Raw genomic sequence first — 17,315 nt, 5'->3', positions numbered from 1 at the left:
CTTCCTCCATAGGCCAGACCCAGAATAACGACTTCCAGAGCTGTCTACCCACTTGTGAGTGTTCGGATCCTCGACTGCCTTGCAGCTTACACTTCTGCAAAACTCTGAGATGAGCATGACAGTATTTAATATCCACTTTGCAAGTTACAATAATGATGCAAGGTATCAAGTGGAAAAGAATCAGGCTTGGGTGGTCTCCCCCTTCTTTGTTTTCAGAGGGGTTGTGTTAGCTGATACAGAGTCACATTTCTGGTAGTGATCTAATCCAGCCATTAAAAGCATCATGGTTATGTCTATTAAATAATATCACATCACACATTATTTATAAGCATTGTCAAAGAAAAAAAAATCCCGTTTTGTCTGTTGAAAGTGCTTTCATTATCTGGTTAGGAAGAGAAGGCTACTGACAGGTAAACATGACCTTGCTACAAGTCTTTTAGAGATGTTACCCAAGATTTGCTTTCTGTTTGCTCATTTTTACCTGTCGCTGACAGCTCACACAACTACAAGTGTTGAGAGAAATCCATAAATACCCTCTAAAATATTTCAGAAGTGTTTGCAGCAAATTTGGCTGTATGTTGACAGGCATCATTTTCTGGCATGTATTTCCCTCCTAAACTCATTTTGTACAGAATATATAGTAGCAATTTAAAGGACACATAGACCTAAATAACATACTGKTTTTTTCCTCAAGGCAGAAAGAGTGCTCTTTTTGGAAATGTTTATGAAATGGGATCCAACAGATTGTCTCTCAAAGTATTTTCTACAATATTGTAACTAAAACTGATGCACATACCTCATATCCTTTATAAACTGGTGTGTTAACAAAACTGCCACCTGTAGTATCAGTTAGTGGGAGCTCTTTTTCACATTGTTATCATTTAAGGAAAAAAATGCAGCAGTTTGAACTGAAAACTCCTCCAAAAAAAAACAAACAAACCACATTTCTATTCTATATCTAATAGGTAAAGCACGCAATGACTGACCTGGGAACACTTTCAGTTCTTAAGTCTATTTCCTCTGTGTTCACCTGTGGCATTGCAAATTACAATCCATAAATGACAAATACTAAACTGAATTAAAAAAAAAAAACTTTATTAAAACTGATCCAAACCAGCAATTCTACTACTTTACAATAACATTTGCAATGCATAATTTAAGAAAATTACTGATTTTTCATATCTGTTTCCTCTGTACATTCTTTCTGCTACATAAGTACTATAGATAGTACCATCATTATAACTTCCCATTGGGATTACAAGACAAATAGTTTCAAATCATATTTAGTGCAATTCTTTGATTCAAGGTGATCAACTCCTTCCTCAAAGACTTCGCAAATATCTTCCATAGCATGCTGCTGCCATAAATCCAAGGATTAGAAGTATTTTCTTTAAATTCCTGTCCCCTCTTGAGCAAGCTGTCCAGTTTCAAAATGAGAAGTCATCTGATAATTGTTAACAACCGAGAAGCTGCACTACATTCTCTAAGCATTTTAAGTGGTATGCATTTAGCTGATTTCCTTCTGGCTGTGGAGTAGCTAAGGAGAAGAAAAAACATGACTTAAACTTCTAGTTGATTCTTAACATAAAATGATTTTTTTCAAAGATTATATCAAATGTGTGGTTGAGGATTCATGCTATTTTCTAATTTTTTCCTCTATATTGGGAGCAGCAAATCAAGTACTAATACTTTATTTTGCAAAATGTGTTTTTAAGAAACCTTGACAGAATTAAGCAGCTGTCTAAGCCTTCACTCAGCTGGGACAAAGAAATGAAAACTGCCTTTTGATTATGCTATATTACAATACAGGTATGCCTGATAGTTGCCAAAACCTCTGGGAATATTTGTTTCTACGGTCCTTTCTCCATGTGAAGGACAAATTTGGAAATGAAAAAGAACAAAAAGTGTGTTGAAAAATTCCTCCACTTGTACTCAGAAGAACAATCTATCATTCTGGTTATTAACCCAGACATCACTGTAAAGTGATCAAAGCTTTATTAGGGTAGGCTAGTTCAGAAACTTAATGCAGGAAAATATTAATGACAACTTCACATGACTAAATGGTTAAAATTACAGTTCCATAAAGCATTTTATAGTCAATATTATAATTTTTTTTTTAAATTCAAAATGAATATTTCAGTCTAAGATCTTATGTTCTAAAGTAGTACACAAATAAATAGGGATCAATATTGAGGTGCTAGTCTGTAAAAACTGCAAATTTCTACCTTGCTGATTCAACATGTTAATTTGAAAAAAATCTTTGATCTGTGCTTTGATATATATACCACAAATACTATAAAGAAACAGATAAATCTGTATTATTCTTTATCAGCTATAACACACTGAGTACATAAAACGTTTCATAATGTTATGATTGATGGTTAACTTAGTAAAGGAAGAATCTGGAACAACAGAACATAGATGAAATCAAGGGATGAGAGTTACATAGCACAAGAAGAACTATCATGAAATGTTCTAGCAAAAATACACCTCCTCCTTGTTAGGATATTGCCAAATAGTGTTCAATGCAAGTAGAAATTTTGTGGCAATTCCGTCCTGCCAGAAAATTTAGAATTTTAAATTCCTGCACGGGTAAACCTATCTGAGTACAAAATACAGCAAATGCAATCAGTGGAAAAATGAACAGCTTAAAATGAAACACTTGCAAAATTGAAGTCTTAACTGCAACTACCAAACCTACTGCTAGCTATTGAAGTTGCAGCTACAGACCAATGTCTGAGCATCATTTAAAAATGAATGCTCTTGAGTTCAAAGTAATATATTGTATAAAACTACTCAAAGTACAGTTATCTTCAGTTACTTAAAAAAACCCTCAAGTTTTCAAAAAGCCAGCTAACTCTTGGTACAATATTTTCAGACTGGTACAATGAATGGTTCTGATCTGTTCTCAGTGTAGTTGAATACAGTAAGGTTGAACAACATTAAGCACCTCAATGTTAAATGGATAATTTTTCTAAACACTAAATTTAAGAACTAACAAAGCACAGCACATAGTAAAGAAAGCATTTTGCTGCCATATCTTTAAAACTAACCTTAGCAATTTCTCAGGTCTTATTTACAATTTGTTAACCAAGAGACATTTTTGTATATCTGTATTTAAGAGATGCATAACTATAAACCGTATCACTATTTGTTATTTTAGGGATAAAAATAACCTCTCAAAACCTATGTTTTTGACTGTGATGCTGTAACTTAGAATGTACTAATGATCTATTTGATGGAAAAATTACAGACTGGCATAATTCTTCCAGATGGAAAACAGTTTGTTCAAAACTTACTTTTCTTCACTGAAGAATAAGCTTCATCTATTCTCCTCCTTATTGATAGATTCTTCAAAGTCACTTTTGCCTGTCACACACAAACAAAAATAAAGCAGTTTTACTTTTCCCCCACATGTTGTCACTTTATTAATGAAGATAGCTCTTCTACTTAAAATTACAAAATGACAGTAATTTAGTAGAACATGATATCCAGGAATTTTAGAATTAGCATATGACTGTATCATTGTACAGTTTACATTTATGTAAACAATCACAAACCACATCAAGCTGCTTACATTTCATGTTGTATAACATGACCTGAGCAAATGATTAAAATTGGAACTGCTGCTGTAAACTTTATTTTTATTTATTTAAAGGTTATTTTATAGCATAATATTACAAATTTTCCTTCAAATGCACTTATTTTTCTTAAACAAGTGTTTATCAAATACGAACCTTCTGATAGTTGTGAAGCAAAGCCCAAAGTGAAGCTGCTCCAATTCTCTGAACATCAAGACTATCACTTTCCAAACAGGTAGATAGCACAGTGATAGCTTTATCTAATGAGAGAAAAAAAAAATCACCTAGCAAAAAACATCAAAAGTGCACAAAAGTATTTACACTTCTGAGTATTTTTATGATTGGAGTGTGCTTATTTCTATGATATCTATCTATGACAGATATTGGTATGGCACAGGAATTACAGAAATTAACTAAATATGTCTGAAAAATTTGCAGATTGCATTGTAAAGAAGTGTTAATAAGCACACAGCAAAACAAAAATAATCATATCTAAAAAATTAAGCCATAAATAGTAAAACATGTACATGTAATGTACAGCCATCACCTATGCATAAGTACTGAGTAAGTCATTTTCATGAAACTGTTTTATAACTCCCAGTAGCCACAATTACAACCACACTGGAATAAAAATTAAGATGTTCCTTTTTTTACTTAGTAATTACTATGTAGGTGATTTGTAAGTGATGAGAAATTTGGCCCCCACCTGAGGTCCCTTAATTTCCTAGGCTTACTCTGCTCTGTTTGTTCAAGTCTGCTTGTTTACTTCATAAAACAAATGCACTCAGTAGATGATATAATTGAATAATGTGTGTCTAGTTAACGCAGTGAATCAGCATCTTGGAAAAACAAAATAAAAGTAAGGACACTACAGAAGACCTACTGAGAACTTAAGGAAGACAAGAGTTTTCTCTTTGCAATTAAATGGAGAAAAAAAATATGGCTTTTACAGAGAGACACAGAGAAGTTCACTCCATGTTGTTATGTTAAACATATATGCTACAATCACCACAACACCTATGATTTGTTGGAACTAATAAGGTTCTGTCCAACTGAAAGATAAGAACTTCTGTGGTGGTAAAAAAATCTGAAGGAGCTTATTTCAAGATGACTGGCACAAGGAATCCTTCAAATCTCCCTCTGAAAAAAATTGTAAAAATACTTAGAGTCATCTTGCATTACTATATTTCTCTATATGAGAAAATTGTAAAAATACTTCCATTCATGTTGCATTACTATATTCAAATGACCAGTCTCGGAACAAATCCTGAAAATGTTTTAGTTATCTGATACATTTGCCTTTTTTTTTTTTTGCTATATATTCTTATAAGTACATTTCTGCCAAAATATAATTTCTATAATCACTTCTATGTTGAAAATGACAATTATTTTTATAAAAATATTTTCTAAGTAACAATATTGATTTCTTGATGAGTAACCCAAATTGCAATGAAAATTTGGTATTCTTGAAAACATCACATTCTCAGAGTAAAACAGTTTCAATACCTTTCAGATACTTACCATTAGCTAGTATCTTGGGTTTGTTAACTGGACTAAAACAGATGTTATGTAGAATAAGAAGTGCTATATGTTGGTTGCTCTTGTGTTTGTATTTACACATCTCCACAATCTGGTCTAAAGTACCATTTATCTTCATAATCATCTGCTGTCCATCTTCTCCCAAAGATATGTTCAGTAGCAGCTTTAGCCAAAGAGTAGACACATTACTAAGATTTTTATGACTTCCTTTTGGTAATGACAGAGACAGAAAGTTCTGCAGGAAGTTACTCTGTAGGAAGAAAACATGCAAGATATTAATATTTGTATTATCGTATGCTTTCATTGCTGTTTGACCTTCCAATCTGTAAACTTGAAATATGTATAATAAAACATCAATACTATTTCTTGGTCAAGAAACCCATTATTATTCAAGAATGTTTAAAAGAAATATTTATGAGAGATCCATGTCTTGTTTAAAAAGGTAGTTTGATAAAATACATTTACTTCTATAATAACTTACACAATACTGATACTTAAAAGTTGGTCCAACACAAAATATTTATTTAAATGGCAATATCAGTCACTCCACAAGTTTTTTGTTTTGCTTTGTGCTTTTGAGTTTCTGCTCAAAAATAAGCTGGAAACAATTTATTCAAATCAGTATAGTATTTAGTATGTTCTTGATTCATTAATTATTATTTTGTTATTAGCAAATCTTAAAAGTATAGTATGTCCCCTTCACTGTTAGGCATAGTACCGCCTCCCATTTTTGTAAACTTTGAAGAGAAAGATCTTTGTCTTGATATCTCACACACTACTATTCCTATTCTCAAACAATCTCCACTTTAAGGAGATTTGGAGAAGGTAAAAATCTATTCCACTGTTGCAAGAGAGCAATGTTGTAAACAACAACATTTCTACCATGAAAAAAGTCCTTGGCTAAATATTCCCATCCTCGTAGACCTCATACAATAACGCATGTAGGTATCTGGCCACCAAAGCAAACAATCCAGCAGACAAACTCACTGTGGTTTTGTTCACACAAGTATAATATTGCTGACTTAATTCTAACAAAAGGAATTAGCAGTTCTTAGACTTATGCAAGCAGAGCCCAGGAGAAAGAATGAAGAAAAGTAACATTACACTAGACTGAAACTCTGAGGAGAGCTATAGACAAAACAGTTCATTTAATAGACCAGCTTCTATAGAATGAAGCATTTGAGATATCTTTTTTAGAAAAAAGTTTCTGAGAATAACAGTAAGAGTATAATCATTTTTCAACATAATTACTGTCATAAAAGGATCATATTTTCCTCCTTTTCTATTAGGTAATTAGGCCCAAGAAAGAAAATGTTACAATTAAACTACTACAAAAACTGCTAAAATTAATACACTTTTAATAATTGCTGTTGTGTTAGCTATTTTTATCAGGTCACAACCATGCTAGATCATCTACACAGTTTGACTCCCTGTCCCAAGGTGTTGAATTTCATTAGATGATGAAAGTAAAATTAAAAAGAACAAAACAAAAGAAAAAAACAGATCTTTCTAAGAACTTTTGATAAAACAGTGTAAGGACCATTCAGTGTACAAATTAAAAAGGAAAAAGACAATATTTATGTGTATATAATAAAAGATGATTTCTACTTAACACCCAATTACTGGTATATATGACATCTTCTCTAAAACCTTAACTTTTTAATCAAGATTTATGCTTCACAAAGTATAACTATTTATCCAGTGCTTAATTTCTCATTTACTCACATGCAGTTTGTTCTACTGTATGCTCACACTCATAATCCAATAATATATGGGGATATTAAAAATTCTGCAGCCCAATGAGGTTACAAAAAAACCATTAAAAACTATAAATAGTGTAGTTCCACATGCTATTTCTGTCCAGACTACTATGAATATGACTGAAATACAAGCTGCACTTACAGAACAGTAACACAACTCAAAAGTCCCACAGGTTTTGCTTCCTGCAGAAGCATTTCCATGATCCCAAGACACTCCATATTGAAATTGAGGGTTTATTAAGAAAAGGAAATTGCATGCATTGCAGTGCTAAAATCAGTAAAGAATATTATTTACTTACTTTTTGAATAACGCCTTTACAGTCATGAGATAGAGCAAGGTTAGAAAGAAGACAAAAGACCATCTGCTGAATTGGGCTGCTCTCATTCGATATTCGGGTAGCCAATTTCATGATGTTATGCATTAATGAATTGCCAGCTGCACTTCGTACAGATGGAAGCAGCGGTTGTCCACCACTCGCCCAACAAAGTGAACCACAACCTTAAAGAAATGAAATCCTTATCACATGAGAAAATTTCATATACATTAAGAAAAGATTGAGCTGGGACTGATGCAAGGTGTTTTTTTTTCTTCTTTTTTTGAACCACAGTGAAGCAATGGGATGGGCTTTGAGTAGAGAAGTGACCTGGATGAGATGGTTTACAGGCATGGCAGTCTATTGTTCTAAAATCTAAGAGCATATTCTGCTGTTAAAGAGAAGTTGTTGCTTTATTTCAGAGTATTTCCTTAAAAACTGGAACACTGCATCTAAGACATTATTGGCATGAGAATCTGAAGTGACCCACTGAAACTGTCCCAGAAAAGAAGCCTCTAAACTTCTTCTCGAACTTTTAATATTTTTCTTAAAATATTTTTCTGACAAATAAAAATGTTGTCTGCATTTGTCATTACCTTGTACCATAATAACAAGCAAAATTCTACGCTACAGAACTACAAACTCAAAACAACATCAAGGAACAACTAAGTTACAAACATGATGTATGTAAACAAACATGCATATACACATTTTTATTTAGTGGCATTTGCCACCTGCAGCCACAGTTACTTTCTTACATGGCAACAGTAAATGAAAATGGGACAGTTCATTTCTTAACTGCTATAAGCAGCCACAGGCATTTCTTTGTTCAAAGACACTAAAGGGAAGTGGTTAACGAGTTCAGAGCAGTTAAGTCTGGGTCACCTCATAAGCCAACTACCCTGAACAACAGGAGAAAACATGATTAATTCAAAACCACATCCCCTTAATAGCAAGGAGAACAAAATTGCAACCTAGAGCCACACAACTGAGGAATAAGAAAGGCCATCAAAACTTCAATCCTGATTTCCAATATATCACAGGACATTACATTCCTTGCATTTAATTCTATATCCTGTAGTTGGCTAATATGTATCGACCTTTCCTCAGTCCATATTAAAAAATATGTTGTTCATGAAAAACAGCATCACGAACTGTTTGGGGCCTGGAGAAATTAACTTAAAAAGAGTGTAAAAAAGCTCATGCAGTTAATGTATTTTAATTATGCCATATCTTGAAGGTAGCTTGACAGGGAGAAATCAACAGATACTTAAAGGTCTCTTCAAGCCACTGGAGAATCATAATCTGAGTCAATAACCAGAATATGAAATGAGGCAAATTCATACCAGAAAAAGGAACAGGTTTTTAACAGTGGGGATAATTACTCATCAAAACAAAACAAATCAACAGAAATAGAGGATTTCCCCCAATCAAAAGAGAATCCTTATGAAAAACTACTTTAGTCAAACACAAGTTACTGAATCCAATAACAGAAATAATTGGGTGAATTTTAATAGGGAATTAAACTAGATTATTGAATGTGTCAAAGACGGAATCTTCTTAATAAGGGCTAAAGTATAAAGTACTGATATATGTTCTCTCTGATATAATTCCTGGGAGTAGTATCTCTACAGTATACTTCTCAGTTTGGCAGGACTTTCGGTATAACCTTTAGACATGGTTTGAATTAAATGCTATTTAATCCTTTAATATAATTGTATTCTTGCTAAACCAACCCAGCTATTGAAAGTCTTGAAAGAGGAACTGGGCAAAAATCTTGAATGTATTAAAAATCAAAACTCTCAGACTGTGATGAACCAGCTTTTGTACTTTGCTCTTATGGTAGTAGTAAACATCATCATTCTTTTCCCCTTATTATACTGTTTCTATCCTCATTATTCTAGTTAAATATTTGATGTATTATATCATAGAGTGACTCTCATACCTGCAGGATAGTTTGCAGTGTAGACACAAAGCAAATGCAGAGCTATTTGCATCGAGGAGTCATCTAGTAAAAACCATGGCCATAGTGAATGCAGAACAGGAACAAGATGAGCTTTGAGCGCTGCCATCTGCGAGAGTATGAGGAAGAATTTAAAGAACTCTATTATTTAATATTTTGAAAAGATTACACCATTTTAGCAAAAATTTAAAATAACATTTACTTTAACACGAAGGTCTTTTTAATAAAGTGGGAGAAGCATATTTTTATCTTATTTTGTCCCATTAGTTCTTTTAAATGATTGTACAGAGGGAAGTGACACCCTCATTTGAGCACCAAAGTAACTTCCAGTATATTCCACAAGACAATAGCTTAAAATCAATCTTCAGTTTTAAATATTTTAATTGAACTATTTTCAGGGAATACCTTAAAATTATCTTTAGTGATATGTATACCAACACTTTGCCATATATACCTTAATATTAGAAAGTTTTGGTAGCAAGTTCTCATGTATATATTGATATTTTTTTTCCCTTCAGCTTTGTAATACATAGTTACTGAACATTATTTGCTAGGAACTGAATATATTGTTCTGGAAAACCATACTGATGTTATCCAAGAACCACTCTAAAATATTTTAATTACTATGAGATATATAAAATAAAAATAAAGATTTATTCATTCTAACCGAGTTCCCAGTCTACAATTTTATTCTACTTAATTATACTAATTATTAGAACTCAAAAAGCAAGGACACAGGAGAGTACATAGGAGAGCTCTACAGAGCAAAAAAAAGCAAAACATTTCAATTATCAACAGCAAACACCTCTCCTTCAAGCAACTGTCTCTGCAGACCCCTGATGAAGGCAATTAAGAAAAAATAAATACTCAACAATAATCTCATCTAGTTTCTGCCTCAGTGGTGGTGAAGCAAAAGTTCTTGGTTCCACAGGGGAAAGGTTGCATCACTGTAGTCAAAGCACTGATATATGGGAACCTTAGGAATAACCAAATAGCTTATTCAGGCCCATAATATAAATGGTGTTCTGTACACAAAAAAGTTGCTAACACATGCCCTCAGCAGCAGTATTCCTGGAAGGTCTGGAAATCTTCCACCGAGTTGCCCTAAGACCTTTGCTAAAAGTAGCAGAATTTGCATCACAATGCCAAGACAAATTAAACTGTGAAAGAAAAAGCGACCTGGAAATAACTGCGTTAAAGGTATCAACTGTAAGGAGTATGAATAGTAGTGATCAGAGAGAAAGAATGCAGGAAAGAAAGAAAGAAAGAAAGAAAAATCTGAGCCACATGGAAAAATAAATAGGGATAAGAGCTGAAATAGAAAAAAAAAAATTAACAAGCACAGAGAAGTGATGAAGAATGTAAAGTGAAAAATGGAAGACAAGATTCTGAGCAAAAGAAATGAAGAAAAATCAAAACAAAATTGGACCCTGCAGGATCAGTCTAAAACATGCTATTATTTTACTAATTTAACTGAGACTGTATGAAAAGTAAATGGCAAATTAATTTTTAGGGATTTTCTTTTCCTTCAGAAAGGGAAAAGGAAAAGGAGAGAAGAGTAAGGAAAATAAAGAACACATCCTTTTTTAATCTTTACAGGCTTTCTTATTCTCCTTTCTTATGACCCCACACCTTTCTTCAAATCCATTTTTCATGTTATCTCTTTTGAAAATTGGATTGATTGATTTTTAACCAAGAAGAAATAGGTATAAAGGATGACTGTCATCTGCAATCTTTGGGACACAATGTTTCAATATGAACACTGAATATCTAATGCATGCATAAGATATTCCTAGGGCAGGAATAATAATGAAATTTGAACTATTTCTTGCCATTAATATCAAGTTTAAATCTAGTCAACTTGAAAATATTTTCAAAATAGAACAAATCTATGATCTTTATTCACTATCTCAATGTGGTGGCAATATTTTAATATAATAATACTTACTTTGCATTCTTCATTTTGAAAGAGACAATTTCTGAGGAGCTGCATAGCACACCTTAACTGCTTGATAAGGCTATCCTCCTATTTAGACAAAAGTATTTAAAGATCATCAACATAAAATCAGGATTAATTTTGTGCAAGGGAGAAGAGAGTTTCAAAGGTCAGGTGCAAATCTAAAGGTGATAATGTTCAGGTCAAACCTGTTCTGTAGAGTTTCTTTCTGATCTTAGATAGGATTCATCTCATCTAGCTTTAAACAGGCAGACATGCATGTACACTGCAGACATTTACAATAAGTTACTTGTGTCATCCTCATCTCTCTTTATAACCCACAGATAGTATTTCTAGAGGGATTGATCCAGCTAAATGCAGAGATCTGTAAGGTAGAGCTCCATTTCCCTTACAACTAATGAAGGGGAAGGAGGGAACAATTTTGGGGTATGAGTTATTCTATCATAAAGCAGACCTGTAAGACAAGCCAGACGAATCATCCCTAGAAGCATCTATTTTTCTTCTTTGGATATAAAACAAGGATAAACTAGTTTTATCTCGCAGATCTCTACATTTAGTCACACCAATCTATCCTTATCTTCTCTGTGTCTTAGTTCCCTAACCTTAATATTGGAAATAGAAGTACTTTCAGCCTGATAAGAATATTGTGAAGATAAATACAGACCTTTGAACAGCCAGGTACTATGCTGAGATTTAACTATGGAAGTAAACAACGCATCTGTCTTCATGGTTGTGCTGTGACACTAAAGGACTCTAGCCATGGCTGACCTCTAACTTTGAAGTGGTTGACATGTTAAACCACTTCTGAAAGATGATCAAATTCCAATAAGCTCGTTCACCACAGGCAGCTATTTCTGTTTTTATCAAGCATAAAGGAACAGAGATGTATGTAAAATAGTATTCAGGCCTCATCTCAAATAAAGTGAAGCAACAATACTTGCCTTTAAACGATATCATGTGCAGCTGATGACATTTAGTGATAAAGTAAAAGTCTATCTCAAAAACAGCAATGAAAAAGTCAAGCACAGTCGGTGAAAGACGAACGTACATGTCATCATTACAGATGCCATTTATAACGGGTTTGTCCCATTTTTAAGTAAATAAAATGCAAACATTGAACAGTTCCTTCAAGAACTTATGTGCATTATATATAATTCTCTATTTATTCAGTAAACCCAAATTACAAAGAATCCCACAAAATGCCATAAACTACAACTAAAACCTAGTGTGTAAACTGTTACCAGGTTAAAAAGATACAGATAGTGTGGATACCACTACTTGTTTGGGTTTTTTTTTTTGGGGGGGGGGGGGTTGGAAGGTGCAGATGATGGGACACTTCATTTTTACTAGGAGCCTTTTTTTTTTTTTTAATAAAGCTTGACTAAGCTAACCATTTGGGTCTTGTAAAGCATTTAATGCCATTTGTTGTCATTATGGTAATTTATTCGGGAGAGGAAAGGAATCTCAGGTAAAATGCTTCCATTTTTCCTTAGAATAAAGCTAGGTCAAATGCATTATTTTTCCCAGCAGTTAAAAGAAAAAGGAAAAAAAAGATAAATTCTCCCTGCTGGGGAAGGAGGTCAAGACCCAGTGAACATAACATTGGGCAATGGAGTGATTGAGGGTGTGAGATAATCAAGTAGAGTAAAAGCTCTAAACTCATTGGTTYTTAAAGAAACCCCAGTACCCAGATCCACTATGGGTTGTCATTTACTCTGTCTCACCCATGACAGAAAGCCAACAGTATTTGTCTCAATAAAAAACCTGAAAATGCCTTATCATATCAGCCTTATGGATTTTACAGTTACCTTTTTTTTCTGTGTTTTCCCAGGCTTTAGGGAATCCAAATTCATCTGTGCATGAATATGTTTCATCTGTTCTACACAGCTGTCTATCAGGTCAGCTGAAAAAAAAAATCATGAACATGCATCTTTCTTGCAATTATCTTGATTACTGTTACCAACTTGAACTGAAACTTAAGGGTACAGATGACCAAATTCTGAAAGTTCAAGAAATATTGCTATCTTTTTGGTTTCAGAAAGTAACTAGCACACTCTGGGATGGATTGAGTACAGTTGGATGATCTCAAGAACCAAGAAAATATTTGTCTCCTCTTGCAAACAATTTCTGTGAGATGAACTCTGAAAGAAGGAGGAACTGATAAGATGGAGAGAAGAGGATTTTTGATGAATTTTTCTGATTTTTTTTTTAATATCTATAGTTCTGTATTTCCACAGGTTGCTGAAACAAGGCAGATAGCTGTCAAAGATGGAGACAACAAGGTTGTCCTTGGAAAAAAAATTGTGGGGAAGAGGATTGCAATTCATAACTTTTGACTCCTTCAACAATGCTGCCTAGAAACCTAAAGGCTGAACCTTCAAGAGGTTAGGGCAAATAACCACATACATTTATCTTACCCCCATCTTCCCCCTTGCTCTTGGCAGATTTGCTATACCTGAGGAGGAGACAAAGGAAAGCAAACATTCCAGTGGCTCAGAATCTAAAATGTTAAGAGAGGCTCTTGTGACCTAGAGCCCTTGAGTTATTACAAGATCACAGGATTATGCAATAATGAATGTTGGAAGGGATGACCTCCAGAGATCATCTAGTCCAACCTCCTACTCAAAGGAGTCAGCTTTAAGAACTGACAAGGTTATTTGGGGCTTTATCCAGTTGGGTCTTGAAAACCTCCAAGGACAGAGACTGCACAACATCTCTGGGCAACCTGTTCCACTGCTTGACAGTCCTCATGGTGAAAAAGTTTCTTTATAGCCAGTCTGAACCTCTCTTGTTTCAATTTATGCCCATTGTCTCTTGCCCTCCCACAACATGCACGACTGTAAAAAGCCTGGCTGTGTCTTCTTGACAACCTCATAGGTACTGGAATGCCACTATTAGGTCTCCCTGAAGCCTCCTCTTCTCCAGATTGAACAAGGCCAGTTGCCTCAGTGTCTCTTCAAAGGGCAAGCGCTCCAGCCCCCAAACATCTTGGTGGCCCTCCATTGAACTTGCTCCAGTTTGTTGATGTCTTTTTTGTGCTGGGGAGCTCATAACTGGATGCAGTATTCTAGGTGTGGTCTAACGAGTGCTGAGTAGAAGGGGATAATCTTTTCCCTACATCTACTGGCTATGCTTCTGTTAATACCAGCCAAGATGTTACTGGAATTCTCTGCTGCCAGGGAATACTGCCGGTTTGTGTTCAGCTTGCTGTCTACCAAGATCTGCAGGTCCTTTGTAGGTCCCCAGGCAGTCAATTCCCAGCCTGTATTGTTGTAATGGGTGGTTTCTTCCTAAGCGCAGAACTTTGCATTTGTCTGTGTATGTTATCTGGTCCCTTAAAAAGTAGTCCTTAAGAACTGAAGAGTTGGTGTTAAAGCTAGAGACATCTTCAGGACATTGCTTTGACATCAGAACTCGATCCTCTTCTCATTTGTGCTGCATTACTGCAAGGTGACTTGAAGGCTGCTCTAGCACAGGAAATGCTGAACTTTATGCACTGATAGTGCCTTCAAAGGAAGATGAGTCTCTTGGGTGACCTCTTGTGACACCAATGAAAGGAGAATCCTGATTGAAGCAAGGGCTAAGTGGACAGCCAGTATCTTGGGGAGGAGCAGAAAGTGGGTATATAATGCAGGATTAGAACTTTGGAGTTTGATGCCAGTACTGAGATCACACACTGAACAGATACATCTAAGCTATTTCAGTGTGATCGAGGTTTAAAGAATCAAACCAACCAACATGGAGATGCAAATACATAGAAAACAACCCAGACAGAAAGTGTATTTGTGTTGATCAATAGATATTAAGTGTATATTACATGAGAAATGCAAATGAGCCAGTCTCCCCTGCATTCTGGTGGACTCAAAAAGTCTCTTATCAAAGGATTTAGTTTTACTACTGAAAAGCAAAAGCCTTGAGCATGGAAGATGTTGCCTTCCAAGAGGCAGGCAGGCACTTTAAAAACTGTAGAATGGGAAGAAACGAACAAACAAAAGAACATTTGGGTAGAGAGAACTGAGAATGCAAGGCATGCTTTCACCTACAACACTATATTGGCAAAGCATGAAACAGTTAAGAAATGGAGGAATTCTCTGAAGACACTGCCAGTGCAAAGAGATCTCCAGTTTCACACGGATGAATATACCACTGGCAGTAAAAGCTCACGTTTCTTCTTACTGTAACATAGAACGTGATCTAACTACAAATTTTAGACTGGTTACACCACAATATTTTATTTCTATCTGAAAGCTTTAATTATTAATAAATGTTATCTGTAAAAATTTGTTAAAAGTGTTACTGAAAATTAAGTCTTTTGTTTTGACAAAGAACGTTATGACTTTTAAAATGTGAAAAACACCAGCAAATATTTGATTTATAAAGCATTTAACATACGTTTTAAAATGTATTTCCTTATGCTCACCTTCTAAAGCACATTTCTGGGCATTTTTACTGACAGCTAACAGGGATAGTAATGCACTTGCAGCAACTTGTTTCAGGACATCCTTTGAAGATTTTCTTTCATAGACCTACAAATAATGCAAGATAAATGACCATAATGGAAAAGTGGTCATACATATTAAAAGTGGTATTCATACCTGTAAATATATTGTTATAGTCTATATTCTCATTCTGATGATTCATCAGTGTATTCCTATTTGGAGTTCTCCCTGCACATATTCATATTTATAGCTTATCTGCATCAAAGTGTTTCACTATTTTCTTAACTAAAAGGTTAAAAAAAAAAATTCCTTTGCTCCTAAGCCCAACTCTTCTTATTCTTTTCTTTACATTCTACCTTCCTAAAGAACAGATTCCAAATTTTGGCATTCTACAGAACTTTTCTAATCTGCAGCCATGCTATCGTAGACAACTCAGTAATATTCCTCCAGTGCAATCTTATTTTCCTTCAAAAGAATGTTCAAGAAGAGACATTGAATATCTGTGAATTTCTTTAGAATAAACACATCACTGACACAAATAATTTTTAGATACACTTCCAACCAGAGAAAAACCATAGTTTGTCTTATTTTTGTATCCATGTGAGGCCTTTGTGAGCACCGTATTTCTAGTAACTAATAACAATATAAATATTCCTTTGGAAGTATAGAGATTATATTTATTTGGAGCCATATAACAAGACAGTTGAAAGACTGGGCGCTGTCTCTGCTTTATATATTATCCACTAGAGAACGTTGCCCGTCTAGAATTTTTACCTAAAATACAATCCCAATACTGATATCCAATATAAGTGAAAATGGTATGTACTAAAATCAGAAGAACACAGTAAAACTAGAACTAATGTTGGATCACTGCAGAAAGAAAAATATATTTTAAAATTAGCCCCAAATACAGCATCCCAATAAAAATCTTAATACATAAGATAGAAATCTCATGAGTACCAAGCCAAAGGACCTCATAGATTGGACCTCTATGTACATCACATACATCACTTTAATATTGGCTTTTGTCCTCTACCTAGTAATTGCCTAACACATTTTTCAAATTTTAATATGCAATAAAATATCAATGTTTGCTCTAAGGTTATCATTTATTGAAATGCTCAGTGCAGTCAGGACTAAAAAGGTCAAGAGATGAAGAATAAGAAGTTAATAACATGAAATAGAAAACTCAATGATATGAGCAATTGATGGCAAATTAAAGCACCAACGCACTGACTGGGTTCTGCATTTATAGCTAACAAAAAAAAGATCGTATTTAGACTACAACCAGTTTTATCAGATCCCAAATGAAATCAGAAAGCTATAAGCAACATAAGAGTTGTCTACCTATATTGACTATTTTCCATATTGATAGGTGGTGGTTTAGTTCTACAGCAGAACATTTAAATGTTTGAATAGTTTAAAAAATATATATAAAAAACCATAAATGTTTAAACTTGATGCTCATTTACCCAAACCACGAAACAACAAAATGTTGAGTTCCTTTAATACTGAATTGCCTAATAAGTAGATTTCATGATTTATCCATTCAAAGCCTTTTGCAAGAGTAAGTGGTGAAGATTTTATTTCTACCCTATTAAATTGCTAACTGCCTATATTTTTCCTAGTATTTAGGAATATTGTAATCATGACAATATAACATATTACCCTGATAATCTCTCGAATTTTTTCTCCTTTAATTAAAATAATATGTGGCTGATTACTGATTAAATAATTAAGATTGGTTATACTATATTTGTAT

At 34.1% G+C, this 17,315-nt stretch overlaps 1 protein-coding gene across 6 annotated transcripts in view; it reads right to left on the bottom strand.

Annotated features, from left to right (window-relative positions):
- Positions 1-1,084: 1,084 nt before the first annotated feature.
- The window catches only part of RTTN (rotatin), an 86,394-nt gene continuing 70,163 nt past the window's right edge, over positions 1,085-17,315 (bottom strand). For 5 of the 6 annotated variants that reach the window (XM_026079287.1, XM_026079290.1, XM_026079289.1 and 2 more), the window contains 9 exons: positions 15,535-15,640; positions 12,923-13,017; positions 11,106-11,183; positions 9,140-9,266; positions 7,180-7,379; positions 5,103-5,370; positions 3,738-3,841; positions 3,300-3,369; positions 1,085-1,537 (listed from right to left, as the gene is read on the bottom strand). In XM_026079287.1, coding sequence (XP_025935072.1) covers positions 1,455-1,537; positions 3,300-3,369; positions 3,738-3,841; positions 5,103-5,370; positions 7,180-7,379; positions 9,140-9,266; positions 11,106-11,183; positions 12,923-13,017; positions 15,535-15,640 — 1,131 coding nt within the window. In that variant the 3' untranslated portion in view covers positions 1,085-1,454. Of the gene's footprint in view, positions 1,538-3,299; positions 3,370-3,737; positions 3,842-5,102; positions 5,371-7,179; positions 7,380-9,139; positions 9,267-11,105; positions 11,184-12,922; positions 13,018-13,984; positions 14,714-15,534; positions 15,641-17,315 lie in introns of those variants that run through there. The other variant, XR_003255718.1, reaches the window with a different exon arrangement.

Source organism: Apteryx rowi, unplaced genomic scaffold (assembly GCF_003343035.1).
Source record: "Apteryx rowi isolate R43461 unplaced genomic scaffold, aptRow1 scaffold_499, whole genome shotgun sequence".
In the NCBI taxonomy this organism is placed as follows: Eukaryota; Metazoa; Chordata; class Aves; order Apterygiformes; family Apterygidae; genus Apteryx; species Apteryx rowi.
This window is presented reverse-complemented; position numbering and strand designations above follow the sequence as displayed.